Source organism: Cherax quadricarinatus, chromosome 54, assembly GCF_038502225.1.
Source record: "Cherax quadricarinatus isolate ZL_2023a chromosome 54, ASM3850222v1, whole genome shotgun sequence".
Classification (NCBI taxonomy): Eukaryota; Metazoa; Arthropoda; class Malacostraca; order Decapoda; family Parastacidae; genus Cherax; species Cherax quadricarinatus.
The window spans coordinates 6,258,762-6,276,639 of NC_091345.1; the positions used below are offsets into that span (position 1 = coordinate 6,258,762).

A 17,878-nucleotide genomic window follows, 5' to 3' on the forward strand; every position below is an offset into this window, starting at 1 on the left:
AACAAGTGTTGAAGCCTTGAAGAGGAAACTAGACAAGTATCTTCACCAGGTGCCAGATCAACCAGGCTGTGATGGATATGTGGGGCAGTGAGCCTCCAGCAGCAACAGCCTGGTTGACCAGGTGAGCACCAGACGAGCTTGGCCCATGGCTGGGCTCAGAGTAGATTTTTTTTTTTTATTATCACACCGGCCGATTCCCACCAAGGCAGGGTGGCCCGAAAAAGAAAAACTTTCACCATCATTCACTCCATCACTGTCTTGCCAGAAGGGTGCTTTACACTACAGTTTTTAAACTGCAACATTAACACCCCTCCTTCAGAGTGCAGGCACTGTACTTCCCATCTCCAGAACTCAAGTCCGGCCTGCCGGTTTCCCTGAATCCCTTCATAAATGTTACTTTGCTCACACTCCAACAGCACGTCAAGTATTAAAAACCATTTGTCTCCATTCACTCCTATCAAACACGCTCACGCATGCCTGCTGGAAGTCCAAGCCCCTCGCACACAAAACCTCCTTTACCCCCTCCCTCCAACCCTTCCTAGGCCGACCCCTACCCCGCCTTCCTTCCACTACAGACTGATACACTCTTGAAGTCATTCTGTTTCGCTCCATTCTCTCTACATGTCCGAACCACCTCAACAACCCTTCCTCAGCCCTCTGGACAACAGTTTTGGTAATCCCGCACCTCCTCCTAACTTCCAAACTACGAATTCTCTGCATTATATTCACACCACACATTGCCCTCAGACATGACATCTCCACTGCCTCCAGCCTTCTCCTCGCTGCAACATTCATCACCCACGCTTCACACCCATATAAGAGCGTTGGTAAAACTATACTCTCATACATTCCCCTCTTTGCCTCCAAGGACAAAGTTCTTTGTCTCCACAGACTCCTAAGTGCACCACTCACTCTTTTTCCCTCATCAATTCTATGATTCACCTCATCTTTCATAGACCCATCCGCTGACACGTCCACTCCCAAATATCTGAATACGTTCACCTCCTCCATACTCTCTCCCTCCAATCTGATATTCAATCTTTCATCACCTAATCTTTTTGTTATCCTCATAACCTTACTCTTTCCTGTATTCACCTTTAATTTTCTTCTTTTGCACACCCTACCAAATTCATATACTCTCGAAATTCTTCAAAGGTATAAGGTATATCATCTTGAAACAACATAGATAACACACATTACTATGATCTGACCCAATAGATCTACATCTCTCCCAGTATTAACCAACCTCCAGATCCAAACCTCACTTTTGTTGGTTGTCACTTAACCTACATCTGACACTCTAGGCTGATGATTTTTTGTGTTTCTTGTAAAGTATTTGATGAAGCCTCTAGTGGGTGAAACATGTTCTACAGTATGTGTCTTTACCACCACTGATTTTTGGATTGACGTTTTACTTTCGACTTTGTGACTGCTCTGAAATGACATAAAATGAAATTAATTCTGATTCACTGTATAGTTTAAAGATATCAGTGTTAGTCCCAAAAAAGTAGGTGTAGAAAATACATGGCCATTTTTGTGTGTAATGCTTATTTTCACAAGATTTATTAATGATAGAAGCTAGTCATACAGTACTATACTATATGCTTTTAAGGTTCAGTTGCTTTTTTTTATATATATACTGGTTATTCATTTACAACCTTTTCCAGAAGATTTCTTCACAGTTTAAAGGCATTTACAATTTAGGAAAAAATTCTTTATTTCTTATATGCACAAATTTCGTCCAGGAACCAGAATCTGTACGGCACACAGGGTAAATATATACTGTAGCTGTCCTTGCTGGGCATGTGAAAGTGCTTGCTGCAGTGGTGGTAGTGCATGCTTACCCTGATTTATTCTGTATGCAAGCTTTACTGATGCATATATTTTCACCTTGTTTAATAGTGCTTTAAATTATTGTGCTTCATGCTGCATTGTGTACTTTTAATTCAGTAGTTGTTGATAGTTGTGCTTGTGTCCATCTGCAAGTGATGTTCATAAATATTAATAGCAAGTCAAAGTTATGCTTAATTTTACTTATTTTAATTTATATATTTTTCATGCATTAGTAAAGGTAAGAATCTCTGACTCCTGAAAGCCAAGGATTGCATAATTGTTTTTAGAGGGAGGGGGAGGGGTGTTAAAGGAGATTTTGAGCTTAAACCTCCAACAGACTTGTGTGAGCACATTAGATTGGATTTCAGTATGTGGTGGCAGGTGGTTTATATGACAGTGTGGTGTTGGAGTGTCAGCAAGCCAATATTTATGAAGGGATTTAGTGACACTGGTTAGCCAGATTAGTCTTGGAGGAAGGGAGTACAGTGCTTGCCACTGGGGTGTGGGTGGTAGTTTGGAGAGTCATAAGAACTGTGATGTCAGAACACTTCTGGCAAGACGGATTGAATGGTGGTGAATGTTTTTTCTTGGGAAGGGAGGTCGTCCTACCTCAATGGAAGATGGCAGGTGTTAAATTTTTTATATAGTTTTGAATTGCCATTGAGTGTAATTATGCAAGTATAAATGTCAAATGGAAACCAATATAAATGTAATTTAATAAAAAGCAATCATACATCTTCATACATATACTTTGTTTCTTTTTTGGGTCACCCTGCCTTGGGAGACAGCTATTCTGTGCTCCCATTTCCGAATACCTTCCATCCCTCCCCACCCCACAGGTGCTGTGTAATCTCTATTGGTTTAGTGCTCCCCCATGATTATAATACACATTCTCAAGGGTTAGGAGATGAAGAACCTCGCAAATCTTGAAATTTTGCGAATGTTTGGTGCGCAGATATGTAGGAAAATATAATATCATTTACTTAGCCTGATAATACTGCTTCCTTAACCTATTGAACCACAATCATTAAACACATGAAACTGTTGTTGAGGGGGTAAGAGGGAGGGTAGTAGGGACGCAGCGAGAAGCGTTTTTTCCGTACGTACTTTCCCACATGGGCTTTCACGAATGTTCGAAGGTAGAGGGCTAGCTGTATTGTGTTAAAAACATAATTCGTAACCAAATACAGTTCTGCAATTATTTTCTACAACATTACAGGAAGAGATGTTGAAATTTGTTTTTCCTTTTATTTCAGGCAGTTAAATAGCACATAGTACGAAGGTCTGTTGATTTTAGATGTACTTTTTCCATTGCATTTGCAACAGTAAAAATATATAGATGAGCTCTGTGAAAGAGCTGATTACTAGTTGATGTCAGTGATATGTGGGTTTTTGGTGTAAGAAGTGGGAGGTCTTAATTATTTGATAAAGTAATATGGGTAATTTTGGTTTATTTTTAAAATGTTTCATTCAGATATTATGGAGATTTTGTTTAGATGCATTTTTCCTCAGAAATCTGCACCTTTGCTTGTAGGACTTGCTTTCCTTGTGGGTATAGTCTTAAACCTGCAGTACTTGACCTCTTGAGCTACTTAGTTAATTATAATAATAGATCATTACCACCTTGATTAAATATCATTGGCCTAGATTGTTGTACTGTAATGTTTTATTCCACATTGTAGACGAGCTTGTTCTGCTTTTTTTTATGGTATCATGACTCCTCAAACTCTTTGGTAATTCTTGATTTTCTTTAGTTATCAGTATATTAATGTATTATTGCCTTAATACTTTGGTGATGGTGGCATAGCTTTACTTTATCATTCTTGTATATGCTTAGCAGGCGGACAGCAGCAGCATGCTCCCTGTGTTCCGTTGCAGATTGTGTATGGTTCCACCATAGAAGACAGGGGCATGATACTCACTTACTGCCGCCAGGTATCAAATGCTGAATATGAACGCCAGCGCATGACAGGCTCTCAACAGTATCTGGGGCAGCTTCTTGATCAAATTGTAGATAATGAAAAAATATCTGCCAAATCAAGAAAGAAGAAACTTAAAGAAGTCAGTGATATTACTTTCTACTGTTGTGCATTCTCGTGAATTGAATATTCTGTAAATAGTTTTTCTAAAGATATAACACTACTGTATTGTAATATTTATTATACCTGCATAACATTTACATTATATATATACAAATAATTTTTTTCCCCCCACAGTTCAAGTCACTGTATCCTGAGGTTTACAAGGCAAGATTCCCAGAAGAGCAGAAGCCAGAAAATCGTAGCAAAATGCGAAGTTTGATCAAATTAGCATCCTTCTCTTCCCTGAACAAAGGCCGTACATTGAGGATATGAAGAGGCTATAGAAATCTAACCAAAGATGGTGGTTTGCTAAGTGATATTTGTGGGTACTGCCCATACTGACATGTATTAGTGCCATTGAGTAATTACCTAAATGAGTGCCAAATTGTAGACATAATTAGTGATGGTTACACTGTGTGATTATGCCTTTACATTTTTTTGTTGCTCATAATGTAAATACACTTTTTAGCCTCTTAGGTTAATTCTACTTACCAGGTGCTAAGCTTCAAATGTTTAATGCACTCACGTAATATTTGAAATAATTGTAAAACATTTCACTTGTGGTGCAATTTTATATTTTAAGTAATATGCAATATCTGACCCTCAGGAATGTTTACAATGGGCCCATGCTTTTGTAATGTTTTATCTATTGTACATATTCCACAGATTTCATTCTTTTATGTTCTTTCTTTATAGAAGTTTTTGTGATAATTGGTGTAATAAGAAATATTTATGTATTTTCCAATTCATCATTTTAAGAATCAGTCAGAATGTTTATTTATTAACAGTTTTCCTGCAAAGAATATTTTTTAGCAAATTCCTCTATATACCTTATGGATGGCTAGGTTAGATTGTTGCTTGGAACAAAAATAACCAAATATAATGTATCCACAAGGATAATAAATGAATTTATAATGCCAGTGAAGCTAAAGACGGTTGATCCTTGTCTGTTGTCTTTCAATGGCATTATACTTTTATTTATTTGCTTTCCAGTATGTTATTTTGATTGCTAGACTACAACTAGAATCGAATAGAACCAAAGTTAATGTGAAATCTGTTTCTTAGAAGGATAAGTTGATATTTTCATATTTAAGATATTAACTGCAGTTTATCATTTTAGAAATGTTTATATTCCTCATTTCTCAAATACCTTAAATATTTCAGAAATTTGGATCTTGAATTTTGTCAGTCACCAAATGATGTTAATATATCACTCCCTTTTAAGATGTAACCTTATGAGATTGTTGAAATATTTGGTTACAACATTGTTAACCTTTAATGGAAATAGATATGTGGTCAGTAAATTTTGATCCCGATGGAAAAAAAAAGGGGGGGGGGATTTGTGCTATTAAAATCCATTTACAGTACATGACTGATTTTATCATGAATTCTTAAGTACATAGTTTGGCTGCTTTAAAATTAAAGTGTAGAATCCTCTAGAAGTATATCTTATGGATTCGTTTGAGGAATTTTTATTTTAGCTTACCCCCAAATGATGTAACTTGTGAAAAGGAATTAGCTAAGAGGCCATAGGCCATATTGGTTTAATTTAAAAGAATATTTCTGAACTACAAGACAGGTCATATGATTTGACTTGTGCAAACAATTTCATCCTTTTGCATCCTGTAACCTTTTACTTAATATGCAGTCATCAGGTTTTGCTTTTTTAAATATAATGCATTAATGTGGGCTTTGTTTTTTCATATCCTCTTCAATTTTTATCAAAACTAAGTGCTAAACCCACAAGGGTTATACAGCTCTGCATGTCCTCTAAAAAAGACACTGGAGAAAGAAAATAGTGAAGTAGTATTTCTATTAATGAGATGGTTGCTGCTTGTAAGTCTTATGGCCACAGTTAACCCCCACAATCCCCCCAGTACCTGCCTTTATGTGAGGACTGGTGGAAAGGAAAAGGCATGTATGACTTATATCCAATGTTTGAGACCGATTAGGATGGAGTGCGGATGACAAACATATGATTGCTGATGTTATGAATGAAAAGAAGTTGGATGTCCTGGCCCTAAGCAAAACAAAGCTGAAGGGGGTGGGGGGAAATAAATGGGATTAAATCTGGAGTATCTGACTTTGAAGGCAACTTGTCACAGCCGGCTAAACCTTAAAACCCTTGCTCATCTTTCCTGGGGAGCTGATCGTCGAACTCTGCTTCACCTACATTCAGCCCTCGTTTTATCGAAACTCGATTATGGTGACCAGATTTATTCCGCGGCCTCTCCTGCTACTCTCTCTAGCCTTAACTCTATCCATCACCAAGGCTTACGTTTGTGCCTTGGTGCTTTTCGCTCTTCCCCTGTTGAGAGCCTCTATACAGAAGCAAATATTCCATCCTTGTCTGATCGCCGTGATGCCCATTGCCTTCGCTACTATGTACGCTCTCACGATCAACACAATCCTTCCATTTATAGAATGGTCACCGATATTAGTAGACATTCTTTATTCTTTCGCCGCCCCTGTTTGCTCCGTCTCTTTTCTCTTCGCCTACATTCACTCTTGTCTTCCCTTCAGTTACCACCTTTATATGTTCATGTAGCATCTCACTTTTTCCCTACCCCCCCTGGGAAGTTCCAGCTGTTCGGGTCTGTTCTTTCTCACTCCCTTGCTCGAAAGCTCAACTGCCTACGGTGGCTTCCCGCTCTCTTTTTCTTGATCACTTCCACTCCCATTCTCATGCCACCGCTGTGTACACAGATGGCTCTAAGTCTTCAGACGGCGTCGGATTCGCAGCAGTGTTTCCGGACAGCGTCGTGCGGGGGCATTTACTATCTTCAGCTAGCATTTTTACTGCTGAACTGTATGCCATTCTTGCAGCACTTATTCGTATCGCATCTATGCCTGTGTCATCATTTGTAGTAGTCTCAGACTCCCTTAGTGCTCTACAGGCTATACGAAAATTTGATACATCTCATCCCCTAGTTCTCCGTATCCAACTTTGGCTACGCCGTATCTACCAAACAAAGATATTGTTTTTTGTTGGGTCCCTGGTCATGTCGACGTACAGGGCAATGAACAGGCAGACACTGCTGCGCGGTCAGCAGTACATGACCTACCAATTTCCTATCGAGGTGTTCCATTTCTGGACTATTTTGCTACAATAGCTACCCACCTTCGCACCCGTTGGCAACAATGTTGGTCAACTCTGCTCGGTAACAAACTTCATTCTATTAAACCGAGCATAGGTTACTGGCCGTCTTCTTGTCATCAGTGCCGAGGTTGGGAGACCACTCTCTCCTGTCTTCGCATTGGCCACACTCGTCTTACTCATGGGTATCTCATGGAGAGGCACCCTGTTCCTCTCTGTGAGCAGTGTCAAGTTCCAGTATCGATTAGCCACATTCTGTTAGACTGCCCTCTCTATCAACGAGCACGCAGAATTTACCTCCAACGTCGTCTTCGTTCTACTACTCTCTCTTTACCTTCCCTTCTTGCTGATGGACCCTCCTTTAATCCTGACTCTCTTATTGACTTCTTGACAACGACTGATTTACTCCACAAACTTTGATGATACTTTTCGCACTCCCCTCAGCCCATTCTAGTTCAGTCTCTTGCTGCCCTTTACCCTTTCACCATCCACTGCCCCGCTGTTATCCGTAACCTATTACTCATCCATCTCCCTTTTGCCACCTGATGCCCTCGCTTCCTTCCTGCCCTGCAGCGCTGTATAGTCCTTGTGGCTTAGCGCTTCTTTTTTGATTATAATAATAATTCACCTACATTCGTTCCCCGAATTAAGCCTGAATGCCTTCCACATTCCCCCCCCCCCGAGGCGTTGTATAATCCTCCGGGTTTAGCGCTTCCCCCTTGATTATAATAATAATTCGCCTACATTCAGCCCTCATTTTATCGAAACTCGATTATGGTGACCAGATTTATTCAGTGGCCTCTCCTGCTACTCTATAGCCTTAACCCCAAGGATTACATTTATGCCTTAGTGCTTTTCGCTCTTCCCCTGTTGAGAGCCTCTATGCAGCAGCGAACGTTCCATCCTTGTCTGATCGCCGTGATGCCCATTACCTTCGCTACTATATACGCTCTCACAATCTCCACAATCCTTCCATTTATAGAATGGTCACCGATATTAGTAGACATTCTTTATTTGTTCGCCGCCCCTGTTTGCTCCATCCCTTTTCTCTTCGCCTACATTCACTCTTGTCTTCCCTTCAGTTGCCACCTTTATATGTTCATGTAGCATCTCACTTTTCCCTACCCCCCTGGGAAGTTCCAGCTGTTCGGGTCTGTTCTTTCTCACTCCCTTGCTCGAAAGCCCAACTGCCTACGGTGGCTTCCCGCTCTCTTTTTCTTGATCACTTCCACTCTCATTCTCATGCCATCGCTGTGTACACAGATGGCTCTAAGTCTTCAGACGGCGTCGGATTCGCAGCAGTGTTTCCGGACAGCGTCGTGCGGGGGCATTTACTATCTTCAGCTAGCATTTTTACTGCTGAATTGTATGCCATTCTTGCAGCACTTATTCATATCGCATCTATGCCTGTCATCATTTGTGGTAGTCTCAGACTCCCTTAGTGCTCTACAGGCTATACGAAAATTTGATACATCTCACCCCCTAGTTCTCCGTATCCAACTTTGGCTATGCCGTATCTCTACCAAGCATAAAGATATTGTTTTTTGTTGGGTCCCTGGTCATGTCGACGTACAGGGCAATGAACAGGCAGACACTGCTGCGCGGTCAGCAGTACATGACCTACCATTTTCCTATAGTGTTCCGTTTCTGGACTATTTTGCTACAATAGCTACCCACCTTCACACCCGTTGGCAATAACGGTCAACTCTGCTTGGTAACAAACTTCATTCTATTAAACCGAGCATAGGTTACTGGCCGTCTTCTTGTCATCAGTGCCGAGGTTGGGAGACCACTCTCTCCCGTCTTCGCATTGGCCACACTCGTCTTACTCATGGGTATCTCATGGAGAGGCACCCTGTTCCTCTCTGTGAGCAGTGTCAAGTTCCAGTATCAATTAGCCACATTCTGTTGGACTGCCCTCTCTATCAACGTGCACGTAGAATTTACCTCCAACGTCATCTTCGTTCTACTACTCTTTACCTTCCCTTTTTGCTGATGGGCCCTCCTTTAATCCTGACTCTCATTGACGACTGATTTACTCCACAAACTCTGATGATGATACCTTTCGCACTCCCCTCAGCCCTTTCTAGCTCACTCTTGCTGCCCTTTACCCTTTCATCATCCACTACCCCACTGTTATCCATAACCTATTACTCGTCCATCTCCCTTTTGCCACCTGATGCCCTCGCTTCCTTCCTGCCCTGCAGCGCTGTATAGCCCTTGTGGCTTAGCGCTTCTTTTTGATTATAATAATGGAGTATCTGAGAGAGAGCTAAGGAAGGGGTAGCAGTAATGTTGAAGGATCAGTTATGGAAGGAGAAGAGAGAATATGAATGTGTAAATTCAAGGATTATGTGGATTAAAGTAAAGGTTGGATGCAAAAAGTGGGTCATAATAAGCGTGTATGCACCTGGAGAAGAGAGGAATATAGAGGAGAGAGAGAGAGAGAGATTTTGGGAGATGTTAAGTGAATGTATAGGAACCTTTGAACCAAGTGAGAGTAATTGTGGTAGGGGACCTGAATGCTAAAGTAGGAGAAACTTTTAGAGAGGGTGTGGTAGGTAAGTTTGGGGTGCCAGGTGTAAATGATAATGGGAGCCCTTTGATTGAACTTTGTATAGAAAGGGGTTTAGTTACAGGTAATACATATTTTAAGAAAAAGAGGATAAATAAGTATACAAGATATGATGTAGGGCAAAATGACAGTAGTTTGTTGGATTATGTATTGGTAGATAAAAAAAAACTGTTGAGTAGACTTCAGGATGTACATGTTTATAGAGGGGCCACAGATATATCAGATCACTTTTTAGTTGTAGCTACACTGAGAGTAAAAGGTAGATGGGATACAAGGAGAATAGAAGCATCAGGGAAGAGAGAGGTGAAGGTTTATAAACTAAAAGATGAGGCAGTTAGGGTAAGACATAAACAGCTATTGGAGGATAGATGGGCTAATGAGAGCATAGGCAATGGGGTCGAAGAGGTATGGGGTAGGTTTAAAAATGTGTTAGTGTTCAGCAGAAGTTTATGGTTACAGGAAAGTGGGTGCGGGTGGGAAGAGGAGCTATTGGTGGAATGATGATGTAAAGAGAGTAATAAGGGAGAAAAAGTTATCATATGAGAAGTTTTTACAAAGTAGAAGTGATGCAAGGAAGGAAGAGTATATGGAGAAAAAGAGAGAGGTTAAGAGATTGTAATAAAGTTGGTAGAATTACCGACAATATGTAAAGTAAAAGGACACAAGTGCAACTAATGTGACAATTTATTGTGGCAACGTTTCGCTCTCCAGGAGCTTTATCAAGCCATTACAGACAATACATGGACACAGAGGGTATATATACCCTCTGTGTCCATGTATTGTCTGTAATGGCTTGATAAAGCTCCTGGAGAGCGAAATGTTGCCACAATAAATTGTCACATTAGTTGCACTTGTCTCCTTTTACTTTACAGGTTAAGAGAGTGGTGAAGCAATGTAAAAAGAGAGCAAATGAGAGAGTGGGTGAGATGTTATCAACAAATTTTGTTGAAAATAAGAAAAAGTTGGAGTGAGATAAACAAGAAAGCCTAGAGAACAAATGGATTTGTCAGTTAAAAATAGGAGAAGAGAGTTATTAAATGGAGAGTTAGAGGTATTGGGAAGGTAGGGAAGCTGTGATTTCGTGTATAGGGCAAGGAGGAATAACATCTTGTAGGAGTGAGGAAGAGCCAGTTGTGAGTGTGGGGAAAGCTCGTGAGGCAGTAGGTAAAATGAAAGGGGGTAAGGCAGCCGGATTGATGGGATAAAGATAGAAATGTTAAAAGCAGGTGGGAATATAGTTTTGGAGTGGTTGGTGCAATTATTTAATAGATGTATGGAAGAGGGTAAGGTACCTAGGGATTGGCAGAGAGCATGCATAGTTCCTTTGTATAAAGGCAAAGGGGACAAAAGAGTGCAAAAATTATAGGGGGATAAGTCTGTTGAGTATACCTGGTAAAGTGTATGGTAGAGTTATTATTGAAAGAATTAAGAGTAAGACGGAGAATAGGATAGCAGATGAACGAGGAGGCTTTAGGAAAGGTAGGGGATGTGTAGACCAGGTGTTTACAGTGAAACATATAAGTGAACAGTATTTAGATAAGGCTAAAGAGGTTTTTGTGGCATTTATGGATTTGGAAAAGGCGTATGACAGTGGATACGGGGGCAATGTGGCAGATGTTGCAGATGTATGGTTTAGGAGGTAGGTTACCGAAAGCAGTGAAGAGTTATGAGGATAGTGAGGCTCAAGTTAGAGTATGTAGGAAAGAGGGAGATTATTTCCCAGTAAAAGTAGGCCTTCGGCAAGGATGTGTGATGTCACCGTGGTTGTTTAATATATTTATAGATGGGGTTGTAAGAGAAGTAAATGCGAGGGTCTTGGCAAGAGGCGTGGAGTTAAAAGATAATCACACAAAGTGGGAATTGTCACAGTTGCTCTTTGCTGATGACACTGTGCTCTTGGGAGATTCTGAAGAGAAGTTGCAGACGTTGGTGGATGAATTTGGTAGGGTATGCAAAAGAAGAAAATTAAAAGTGAATACAGGAAAGAGGTTATGAGGATAAAAAGATTAGGTGATGAAAGATTGGATATCATATTGGAGGGAGAGAGTATGGAGGAGGTGAATGTATTCAGATATTTGGGAGTGGACGTGTCAGCAGATGGGTCTATGAAAGATGAGGTGAATCATAGAATTGATGAGGGGAAAAGGGTGAGTGGTGCACTTAGGAGTCTGTGGAGACAAAGAACTTTGTCCTTGGAGGCAAAGAGGGGAATGTATGAGGGTATAGTTTTACCAACGCTCTTATATGGGTGTGATGCATGGGTGATGAATGTTGCAGCGAGGAGAAGGCTGGAGGCAGTGGAGATATCATGTCTGAGGGCAATGTGTGGTGTGAATATAATGCAGAGAATTCGTAATTTGGAAGTTAGGAGGAGGTGCAGGATTACCAAACTGTTGTCCAGAGGGCTGAGGAAGGGTTGTTGAGGTGGTTCGGACATGTAGAGAGAATGGAGCGAAACAGAATGACTTCAAGAGTATCAGTTTGTAGTGGAAGGAAGGCGGGGTAGGGGTCGGCCTAGGAAAGGTTGGAGGGAGGGGGTAAAGGAGGTTTTGTGTGCGAGGGGCTTGGACTTCCAGCAGGCATGCATGAGCGTGTTTGATAGGAGTGAATGAAGACAAATGGTTTTTAATACTTGACGTGCTGTTGGAGTGTGAGCAAAGTAACATTTATGAAGGGGTTCAGGGAAACCGGCAGGCCGGACTTGAGTCCTGGAGATGGGAAGTACAGTGCCTGCACTCTGAAGGAGGGGTGTTAATGTTGCAGTTTAAAAACTGTAGTGTAAAGCACCCTTCTGGCAAGACAGTGATGGAGTGAATGATGGTGAAAGTTTTTCTTTTTCGGGCCACCCTGCCTTGGTGGGAATCGGCCAGTGTGATAAAAACAAAAGACATACATACCTGACCTGATGAGCTGTTGGAGCGTGAGCAGGGTAATATTTTGTGAAGGGATTCAGGGAAACTAGTTAGTCAGACTTGAGTCCTGGAAATGGGAAGTACAATGCCTGCACTTTAAAGGAGGGGTTTGGGATATTGGCAGTTTGTAGGGACTTCTAAACTGTTATATCTGAGCGCCTCTGCAAAGACAGTGATTGTGTATAAGTGATGGCAAAAAGTGTTGAATGATGGAAGTATTTTCTTTCTTTTTGGGTCACCCTACCTCGGTGGGAAACAGCCGTGTTAAAAATGTGTGTGTATTTTTTTTTTAACAAGTCGGCCATCTCCCACCGAGGCAGGGTGACCTAAAAAGAAAATACTTTCATCATTCAACACTTTCACCTCGCTCACACACAATCACTGTTTTTGCAGAGGCGCCCAGAATACAACAGTTTAGAAGCATATACGTATAAAGATACACATATGCCCCCAAACTGCCAATATCCCGAACCCCTCCTTTAAAGTGCAGGCATTGTACTTCCCATTTCCAGGACTTAAGTCCGGCTATATAAAAATAACCGGTTTCCCTGAATCCCTTCACTAAATATTACCCTGCTCACACTCCAACAGCTCGTTATGTCCCAAATACCATTCGTCTCCATTCACTCGTATCGAACACGCTCCCGCACGCTTGCTGGAAGTCCAAGCCCCTCGCCCACAAAACCTCCTTTACCCCCTCCCTCCAACCTTTTCGAGGACGACCCCTACCCCGCCTTGCCAAATAAGTAAAACTTGCGATTTTGGCTTAAATAGCAAAGCACTTGGTGAATATGGCAAGTGAAAATTTGTGTATGAAATAATTTCGCAAAAATAATTCTGAACCTTACATAAAATATATTAATAGTTGGATTAGAAGACTTAATTTTAAATTTTTTGCTAATTGACCAGTTTTACTTATTCGGCAGTATATGTATGTACGTAATTATATGTATATTATATAAATATACACACCTTTCCTAAGATTATTTTTCTTCTCAGTAAATAGCACTTCATTCTTCAGTCTACTCGACGTCTACTACATTGCTTTCATCTGGAAGTTGGAGTTAACCTTCACAACTTTCTAACTTACACAAGTTATATAAGTTTGCATCTAAGGTAGTATCTACTCTCATCTGTTTCAAAATTGACATCAACTAATTCTCTCCATTGTTTTGGATAGCAAAATTCGTCTTCAGAATGAGTAATTGCCATGGTTACTTTTTATAACGTTTAGTCACAAATACAAATTCATGATTATAATAAGTGAAATGATAAGAATAATGGAAAACATTAACAAAACTGATAATATAACAACAGTGATAAAAAAAAACTATTCTTACGGCACAAAACCTCATTTAAATCCATTCAGACTTCCATTATGGCCAATAAAAATATCGAAGCTGTATCGCCTAATGGAAAAGGCCAGTTAATCCGTACCTCAGATATCAACAACACCCTCTTCCCCCTCCCCTGCAACCTACATACGCACCCCTGTTATCAACTCCCCTCTCCTGCAACCTACATGGATACCCCTGGCATCAACAACACCCTCTCCCCCCTCCCCTGCAACCTACATGCATTCCCCAGGTATCAATATCACCCTCTCCAACCTCCCCTGCAACCTACATGCACACCCCAAGTATCAACTCCCTCCTCCTCCCCATGCAACCTACATACGTACCTCAGGTATCAACAATCTTCCTCCCCCCCCCAGTCAAATAATTATGGCACCTGTAAAAAAAAAAATGCAAATGTCAAACTGAAAAGGATTTTTTTTTTAGGGGTTCTGGCCATCATAAATTTAAAGTGAAGATAGAATTGCATAATTGTTCGTAATAAATCTAATAAAAAATCTTGGTTTCTTATCAAAATAATATATATAAAAGGCATACTCAGGTTATCCTTCAATTACATATATCCCTGGTAAGGCCTCATTTGGATATGCAGTGCAGTTCTGGTCTATATATTACAGGATGCACACACATGCTGTGGAAAACAGAATGAGGAATATCCCGTGTAACATAATGCTACGTTTTGCCAGAGTACATGAGTACTCTTTTCCTGGGTAGATTTGTCAGTGCTGTATAGCCCTTGTGGTTTAGCGCTTCTTTTTTATAATAATGGGTAGATCTGTTTGTGACTTGATAAAACGCACTGTGAGAGCGAAACGTAGTCAACAGAGGATTGCATTATGCAGCATTTGTACATTTTTTCCATCGTGTCGGTATTTTATACCATTTATTTCCATCCCGTGTAAAAGAAATCTTTCCCGCGAGGATAGACAGAGGACTCGCAACAGTAGGTTCAAGTTGGAAAGAATTAGGTTTAGAAAAGATATAAGAACGAAGGAACACTGCAGAAGGCCTACCGGCCCATGCGAGGCAGGTCCAAGTCTCCTACCGGCTTAAGCCAATGCACCCAACCTAGTCAGGTCAGGTCACATTGACTTAAGGGAGGAACACGGCAACCGACCTGGTAGCACAAGCTATCAGGTCCAACTCACACCCACCCACATCCACTCATGTATTTATCCAACCTATTTTTAAAGCTACACAACGTTCTGGCCTCTATAACTGTACTCGGGAGTTTGTTCCACTCATCCACAACTCTATTACCAAACCAGTACTTTCCTATATCCTTCCTGAATCTGAATTTTTCCAACTTAAACCCATTGCTGCGAGTCCTGTCTAGGCTAGATATTTTCAGCACACTATTTACATCCCCTTTATTTATTCCTGTCTTCCATTTATACACCTCAATCATATCCCCCCTAATTCTACGTCTTTCTAGAGAGTGCAGATTCAGGGCCCTTAGTCTATCCTCATAGGGAAGGTTTCTGATACATGGGATCAACTTTGTCATCCTCCTTTGTACATTTTCCAGAGAATTTATATCCAATCTGTAATATGACCAAAACTGTGCAGCATAATCTAAATGAGGCCTAACCAAGGATGTATAGAGTTAAAGAACAACCTGAGGACTCCTATTATTTATGCTTCTTGATATGAAGCCAAGGATTCTATTAGCTTTATTGCGAACACTTATGCACTGTTGTCTTGGTTTCAGATTACTGCTAACCAGAACTCCTAAATCCTTTTCGCAATCCGTAATATTAAGACCTACATTATTTAGTTTATATGTGGCATGGTTATTGTCCTGTCCAACATTTAGAACTTTGCATTTGTCTATATTAAACTGCATCTGCCACCTCTCCGACCACTGCATCAGTCTATTCAAATCTTCCTGGAGTGCTCTAATGTCCTCGTCAGAATGAATTCGACGGCCTATTTTGGTGTCATCGGCAAACTTGCCGATGTCGCTCTTTATGCCCTCATCTATGTCGTTTATGTAGATTGTGAACAGCAGGGGGCCCAACACTGACCCCTGTGGAACACCGCTCGTGACGCTTCCCCACTCTGAATTCTCCCCATTTATGCAAACTCTCTGCTGCCTATTTGTCAACCATGCCTCTATCCAGGAAAAAATTTCTCCTCCTATTCCATGTGCTTTAATTTTCCTCAATAGTCTCTGATGTGGGACCCTGTCAAAAGCCTTACTGAAGTCCATATACACAATATCATATTCATTATCATGATCTACCTCCTCAAATACCTTAGTGAAAAAAGTTAATAAATTCGTAAGGCAAGAACGCCCCTTTGTAAAACCATGCTGAGATTCGTTGATTAATTTATGCTTTTCTAGGTGGCTACGAACTGCCTCGGCAATTATTGATTCCATAAATTTTCCCACTATGGAGGTTAGGCTTATTGGTCTATAGTTCGAAGCTAAGGACCTGTCACCTGTTTTGAAAATAGGTATCACATTTGCCATTTTCCACTTATCTGGCACCATGCCAGTTTGTAGTGATATGTTGAAAAGATTAGCCAAAGGTGTGCTAAGCTTCTCTTTACATTCCTTTAGAACCCTTGCATACAGTTCATCAGGGCCTGGGGATTTGTTAGGTTTTAATTTATCTATTTGCCTAAGGACCATGTCACTTGTGACCCTAATCGTGCACAGTTTATTATCGTCCTGTTCTACATAATTTATCATTACTGGAATATCGCTGGTATCCTGTGTAAAAACTGAGAGGAAGTATGTGTTAAAAATTCTACACATTTCCTTATCACTGTCAGTGAGCTGACCCGAGGAACTTTTGAGTGGGCCTATCTTGTCCCTGATCTTACTTCTGTATACCTGAAAGAATCCTTTTGGGTTAGTCTTCGATTCTCTTGCAACTTTAACCTCATAATCTCTTTTTGCTTTTCTAATTCCCTTTTTTATTTCTCTCTTTAACTGAATATATCGATTTCTTAATTGCCCCTCTCCTCTTTTGATTTGCCTATATATGCCTCTCTTCTGACCAATCAGATATTTTAATCTATTGTTCATCCATTTAGGATCATTTTTGTTTGATCTGATTTCCCTATTTGGAACATAATTTGACTGAGCAGCTAGAACTATGCCCTGGAAAGCATCATATCGGCAACGATCACCACCTACCTGACCCTTAGTCAGGTCATTCCAGTTCAGCCCACCTAAGTAACTTTTCAGTCCTATGAAATCAGCCAAGCGAAAGTCAGGGACGGAGACTTGATTGCCATTATTAGGGGAATTCCATGATATATTAAAACTGAGTGATTTGTGATCACTTTCCCCAAGCTCATCATTAACCTCAAGATTATTAATTAGTGTTTCCCTACTGGCAAGAACCAAGTCAAGGAGGTTATTTCCCCTAGTTGGCTCTGTCACAAACTGTTTTAAAAAACAATCCTGGATCGTATCAAGAAAGTCACCTGACTCTAAATTTCCTGTCAAATTGCTCCAGTCAATCTGTCTATAGTTGAAATCTCCCATTAGCACAACATTTTCGTATGTAGATGCCTTACGAATTTCGTCCCATAGAAGTTTACTGCACTCCCTATCAAGATTTGGGGCCCTGTAAATCACACCCAAAATTGGTTTTTCTCGGCCCTCGAGAAGCTGTAACCAAACAGATTCAGTGGCTGACGCTTCTAATTTAATATCTTGTCTAACACAACAATTTAAATTGTCTCTGACATACATCGCTACTCCACCACCTTTCCTGTTGACCCTGTCAGTGTGGAATAATTTATAGCCTTGTATGTGACATTCAGAGGGCATCTCTCTATCTTTCAGATTGAGCCAGGTCTCTGTTATAGCAATAATATCTATGTTTCCTGCACTTGCAATTAATCTTAGCTCATCTATCTTATTTCTTACACTCCTGCTATTAGTATAGTAAACCTTAAGGGAGCTAGTCCCTTGCTGTCCTCTGCTGTCCCCCTTTGTTTGCTGACCTGATCTATTGTCTTTATTTATAACTTCATGCTGAATGCCTTTTATACATTTACTGTTT

General features: G+C 40.6%; 1 protein-coding gene and 1 long non-coding RNA gene across 6 annotated transcripts in view; one reads left to right on the plus strand and one right to left on the minus strand.

Annotated features, from left to right (window-relative positions):
- Positions 1 to 5,603, plus strand: part of LOC128699113 (DEP domain-containing protein 1A) — a 61,610-nt gene extending 56,007 nt beyond the window's left edge. For 2 of the 4 annotated variants that reach the window (XM_053791630.2, XM_053791632.2), the window contains exons 12-13: positions 3,712 to 3,894; positions 4,050 to 5,603. In XM_053791630.2, coding sequence (XP_053647605.2) covers positions 3,712 to 3,894; positions 4,050 to 4,187 — 321 coding nt within the window. In that variant the 3' untranslated portion in view covers positions 4,188 to 5,603. The remainder of the gene's footprint in view (positions 1 to 3,711; positions 3,895 to 4,049) is intronic. The other 2 variants (XM_053791631.2, XM_053791634.2) reach the window with 1 other exon arrangement.
- LOC138854302 (uncharacterized) overlaps positions 1,089 to 17,878 on the minus strand; it is a 366,881-nt gene continuing 350,091 nt past the window's right edge. For both annotated transcript variants that reach the window (XR_011393499.1, XR_011393500.1), the window contains exon 4: positions 1,089 to 1,979. This is a non-coding gene — a long non-coding RNA (uncharacterized lncRNA). The remainder of the gene's footprint in view (positions 1,980 to 17,878) is intronic.